Here is a 6,000-nt window from a genome sequence, read left to right as displayed (position 1 = left end):
GCATGACTCAGCTCTACCTGCCCTTAAAACAGAGTAGATGTTTGGAGTCCTACTCCCATTTTGCTCTCAGACTCAAGCCCTAAGATCTCCTGACCCAGGACTGCCATTTGCCTGACAAAATGCTACATCCACTCTAAAGAAAAGACAGCTATTTCATACTCACAGAATATTCACAGCATGGCCGCATCCTCTGCCGCCCACTCCCCATCTATGTGTTGTTGGGCAAGTGGGAACAGGAAATGGGATAGATGGATAGAGGTGAGGATATAGAAAGAAGGGGCAAACCACTGGAGATAGTTGGTACCATTTATAATACAAAACAAAATAGAAAAAGAAGAACAGGAGCCAGCCCTGAGACACAGCAGGTTAAAGGTTCGAGTCCCAGCTCTCTGCTAATGTCTTAGGAAAGCAGTGGAAGATGGCCAAGGACTTGGGCCCCTGCACCTACATGGGAGATCTGAAGAAGCTCCTGGCACCTGACTTTAGACTGGCCCAGTCCTGGCCATTGCAATCATTTGGGGAGTGAACAAGTGGATGGAAGCACTCTCTCTCTCTCTCTCTCTTTCTGTAACACTGACTTGCAAATAAATAAGTAAATATATTAAAAAAAAAAAAAAAAAGAAGAAGAAGAAAAAAAGAAATGAGGAGCTGGCACTGTGGCCTAGTAGGTTGGGCCTCTGCCTGCAGCACCAGCATCTTGTATGGGTGCCTGTCCAAGTTCCAGCAGCTCTGCTTCCAATTCAGCTCCCTGCTAATGTGCCTGGGAAAACAATGGAAGATGGCCCAAGTGCTTGGGCCTTTGCACCCTCGTGGGAGACCCTGAAGAAGCTCCTGGCTCCTGGCTTTGTACAGGCCTAGCTCTGGCTGATGCAGCCACTTGGGGAGTGAACCAATGGATGGAAGACCTCTTTCTTTGTCTCTCCCTCTGACTGTAACCCTACCCCTCAAGGAAATAAATAAAATCTAAAAAAAAAGGAAAAGAAAATAAGGACAATAGGAACTCTAGATATCTGGATTTTCCAAGTAAAAATATTTGCTTGTAAATATGTTTTATTCATCATGAATTTCTTCTGCCTTCCATATACAAAGTATTCTATTTCACTGAGATTATTATAATGAAAGATCTTTTTTAAAACATTTTATTAAAATACAGTAAACAGGCCGGCACCGCGGCTCACTAGGCTAATCCTCCGCCTAGCGGTGCCGGCACACTGGGTTCTAGTCCCGGTTGGGGCGCCGGGACAGGTTGCCCCTCTTCCAGGCCAGCTCTCTGCTATGGCCAGGGAGTGCAGTGGAGGATGGCCCAAGTGCTTGGGCCCTGCACCCCATGGGAGACCAGGAAAAGCACCTGGCTCCTGGCTCCTGCCATCGGATCAGCGCAGTGCGCCGGCCGCAGCACGCCGGCCGCGGCGGCCATTGGAGGGTGAACCAACGGCAAAAGGAAGACCTTTCTCTCTCTCTCTCTCACTGTCCACTCTGCCTGTCAAAAAATAAAAAAAAAAAGAAAGCCAAATCCAAGAGAGAATAAAATATTCAGTCTTAAAATGAGGAGAAAATAAAAGAAAAAAAATAAAATACAGTAAACATACCAAGAAATGTATATAAGTATACATATAAATGAGCTTTTTTTTTTCATCTGATCACACTCATAAACAACACTCAAATGGGGAAAAACTAAGATTTTTTTGAAAAAAAAAATGGGGACTGAAAATGTGGATTATGCAGCAATAATCGCAGCATGTATAGGTATAAAGTTAACGAACTGCATGCTACTGCTTGTGCACAATAAAATAGAAGCAAAGTTTTGCGTGTGTCTTCTGTCTGCCCTTTCTTTTTGTGCCATTTTCAGTCATCCAGTAATACTGTTTTCTGAACCCCAGAAGCAGCACAGCACCTGGCCCTTAGAAGGGATCAACAATCATTCAGCAAGTGGATGAACAAACGATGTCCAGAGAACCTGGGCATGCCTGGCGTGCATTGCTTTATTTTTGGCGAGGGTACTGCGAGTTTGTATTGACTCATTCACACTGGTAAACATGGGGTGAGAGCTTCAGATTCAGCTGAGGACAAGGCACCTTACTTCTTGACATCGTTAGGTATCTTTCTTATTTGGAAGACAGTTTGAAAGTGCCGATTAGAGGGTCGTTTTCATAAAGCAAAGTCACTCAAAATGGAGAAGTCTCAATTCAAGGCCTCTTTCTTTTCAAGTCTTACTCAAACGGAAGTGAGTACGAGGTGAATTGCATTAACTTCAAGTGCCTGAAACTTCTTGCAGGAAGCCACATACCATCAATGTGCTGGATGGGCGCACACCGGGGTCACGTAAGTAGACATGACAAAAACAGCCCTCCTTAAATTATCTGTGGCCATCGTGATCACATTCATTTTAACTTTGCCAGAATATTTCAAGACCCCGAAAGGTGAGTATGTAATTGCAATGCAGCCCTTCTTTTTCTTTTTTAAATAAGAATTATAGCTAGTGGTTGTAGAAAAGATCTTTCTGGATATGTGTTGCATGGGTTGACATTCTATGTCTGAAAAACTGATACAATGAGACTGTAACTTCAGTTGACTGCTCCTCAGCACAGTGGCTCTATTCATAGTACTAAGTTATTGTGGCCTACATAAAAATGAAAAGGAATACTGAGAACTGGTCGCCTAGATTCCAGTAATCTCATCACATGATTTTGCCCTTTGAAGCACCTTCCTTCAAAACCGTTTCAAGTATGATTTTACATTCTGGAATGATTTAATAAAAAAAGTGATAGTTATGTTGAAAATGCTTGAATTCTCTCCATTACAACAATTTCATGCAGACACTTGTTGCTTTTTGAAAAATAAGAGTATCTTGATATTTTCAAAATATAACTAAGATGGGGACTAATTTAAGCAGATATACTTGTGACCAGAGAGAAATGGAACAAAATGAACTGTGTGAACATTTCAGAGAATTTTTATATGACTGATGAAACTTGGATTAGGAAAATCAATAGAGCTAAGTTTAAACTATTTTTATATGCTAGCCAAAGATTTGAAAATGTGTTAAAATTAAGTCTTGGATAATAGTTGTGTTCCTTAGCATTTAATAATAAGAATTTTTTTTAAAAAAAAGCTGTATTCTATCATTAAATAGCTGTAGATGAATTTTATTGGAATCAGAGAAAAGCTTATATTTGATGATTTGCTGCAATGAATATTTATTGTTACACATTCATGATGGTAAGTAAACAGATAAAAACATGTTTGCTATTTATATTTGATGCTACATTGCAATGATTATTTAACGTTGCATATATTTGCACATGATAGTAAGTAGCCAGATAAAAACATTTTTGCTAAATAATCCCTCTGACTACAATTTTGTGAATAATTAAAAATTTGAAATTTATTTTGTGTTTCTGGTATGAAGTTGCTTAGATTAGGCAATCACAGCATATGTTTTTAATGCTTGATTTCTCCAAGTGAAAATATGTATTTTAAGCCATTGTGGACTGAGAATAAGCTTATTCAATAGTTACCTAAGGTAGATCCTATATATTTATTGAGTGCCTATAAAACATCAGGTTGGATGTAGAGAAAGCCAGGGAAGCTGCCTATGAATGAGCTAAGGAAGTCTTTGCCCACTGCTGGCTAGCGTTTTATGAGAACTGATGACGACAAAAGCATGGGTGCCTTTTTTGGGCAGTCACATTGTTCCCTTGGTCCTTTTTTTAAGGCAAAGCACAGCCTTTGGGGCAGTGGTGAGCACCAAGAAAATAGGTCTTTGGTGGCCCCTTGAATCTGTGGGTGGAAGAAAGAGCTGGTTTAAGATCCACTTTAGGCAAACTTCCTTGGCCTGATAGTAATGTGGGTTTTTCTACATCTTGACGGTAATCAACTGTCATTTCTACTGATGTTTGTTCTCTTGGTTGCATAACTAATTCAGTCAGTTTCCAAGAACTCCCTTTGCTGCCTTCTCAAACATAGCACAGCTGTTTTTCTGTCCTTCCTCTAAGAACAGCACAGTTATTCCTGTGAGCTCTTCTTGGAGAGCTGTATTTATCTGGAAATTTTGTTTCAGAGGAACCCTACTTCAGGCCAACAAAAAGGTGTAAAAATCACCATCTTGGGAAGGTGTTTAGTCCAGTGGTTAAGATGGGTGCATCCCACATTAGAATGCCTGGCTTTGACTCCCAGCTCTGGCTCACAACCTGAGAGGCAGCAAATGATGAGAAATAATTGGGTTCCTAAGTAGGAGACCTGGATTAAGTCCCTGGCTTTTGGCTTTTGCCTAGACTGGGGCCATTGTAAGCATTTATGGAGTGGACCAGCATGTCGCTCCCCCTCTTCGTGGAGGAGCAACACAGGACCCTGCGCTGTTCTCTCGTCTGCTCAGCCCTCCCCGGGTTTGCTGCTGGTTCTTCCCGGGTTGGCTACTATCCCTTCCACCTCCGTGGAAGGGCAGTTCCCCCTGGCCGCATTCCCCACTTCCGCAGGGGAGCGGCACACCGCCGGCCGGTTCTCTCGGGGGCTGCACGGGTTCCCTTAGATGTTCCCCATAGATGTTCCTGGTGCATGCCGTCTCTCTCCTCCTTTATAGTCCTCCTCCGCCAATCCCAACTCGGCTGCCCACACGCCGAGTACGCTGCTCTCCAATCAGGAGCAAGTCCTACAGTTAATTGGTTGAACTGGAGGCAGCTGTGCGGAAGCTGTTTACTTCTCTCCCAGCGCCATATTGTGGGAGAGCAGATGCATAGAATAAGTCTTAATTCCAGTAACTTAGTCTAGTCCGGTTGCTCCCCACAGATCCCCCTTTCTTTTTATTTTTTGGCATTGATACGCGCCTGTCTTCGGTGTCCCGCGGCACACACTCTGCTCTACTTGCTAGAGTTGCCACAGGCTCTTACAAGTCCTATCCATCAGGCAAACCGAATCCGGGTCCTCTCTTCGCCATGTTGTGAGGAGGTTTTTAGGCGCTGATGCGTGCCTGTGTTCGGTGCCCTGCAGCGCATGCTTTGCTCTGCCTGCAGGGGCTTACAAGCTCTATCAGGCAAACCGAATCCAAGCCTTCTAATTGCGGTATTGTGGGGAAGCCTTACTGATGTTAATTCGTGCCTGTCTTCGGTGACCTGCGGCGCATAAGCTGCTAGCCGCCCAGGTGCTCATCGCCTCACTAATCGGGCAGACCGAATCCAAGCTCTCACATTGCAGTGTTGTAGGGAGGCCTTTTTATTTCTCTATTTCTCTATCTCCGGGCATTCCTATTTCTCCCATTTTACTTCTATCTGCCAACATTCCCATTTCTCTCACTCCATTTCCAAACTTCTGTTTCTCTTATCCCCGCAGCTTCCCGCTGCCCGCCCCGAGGCTACTTCTCGGCGGCTTCCCGGCTCTGCGCCGCTTCAGCCCGCGCCTCTCTCATCTGCGCAGCTTCCCGGCTTTGCGCGGCTTGGCTTCGCGCGCTCCGCGGTCTCCACGCTTAACCCTTTCGCGTCTGAACCACGGCCTACGCCAGCGTTCCCTATCTATTCACGTCCCGTGCTCTCTCTGCACGCGGCGGCTTCCGCGAGTAACACAGCGTAGCTTGCGTCTCCACCACTAGCATTCAATCCAAGTTCCCCGGGCTAGCCTGGCGAATTCAACCCAGCGTACGTCTCCGCCCCACGGTTTGGCTTCCCGTCCTTTGCTCCCCGGGCTAATCAGACGGATCCCAACCTGGCTCACGTTTCAGCTTCTGGTTTCAACTTTTCGCCCCCTATTCCCGGGCTAACTTGAGAACCCCAAAGTGGCTTCCGTTTCCGCCTCGGCCTGCCCCCCGCGGCTTCAATTTCCCTAACATTTTTCTCTACCCGGTATGTTTCCCCAAGCTTTCCTCCAACGATATTCCTCCCTCATTTCTCCTGGCCTCTCCCCACAGTCCGCGTCCGAGTCTGTTTGTTCTAGCTTTCACTTTCACTTTCGACCTTAGAGATTTCTCCCAGCTTCCCCCCGTAGTCCGTATCCGAGTCTATGCCTAGGCTT

General features: G+C 45.1%; 1 protein-coding gene across 2 annotated transcripts in view; it reads left to right on the top strand.

Moving 5' to 3' along the window:
- Positions 1-2,021: 2,021 nt before the first annotated feature.
- The window catches only part of TMEM156 (transmembrane protein 156), a 41,624-nt gene continuing 37,645 nt past the window's right edge, over positions 2,022-6,000 (top strand). Inside the window, exon 1 of one of the 2 annotated variants that reach the window (XM_070068121.1) lies at positions 2,022-2,420. In XM_070068121.1, the coding sequence (XP_069924222.1) occupies positions 2,333-2,420 (88 nt within the window). In that variant the 5' untranslated portion in view covers positions 2,022-2,332. The remainder of the gene's footprint in view (positions 2,421-6,000) is intronic. The other variant, XM_008275068.4, reaches the window with a different exon arrangement.

Source organism: Oryctolagus cuniculus, chromosome 2 (genome assembly GCF_964237555.1).
Source record: "Oryctolagus cuniculus chromosome 2, mOryCun1.1, whole genome shotgun sequence".
Classification (NCBI taxonomy): Eukaryota; Metazoa; Chordata; class Mammalia; order Lagomorpha; family Leporidae; genus Oryctolagus; species Oryctolagus cuniculus.
The sequence above is the reverse complement of the archived record's forward strand: the minus strand, read 5'-3'. Positions and strand labels throughout refer to the sequence as shown.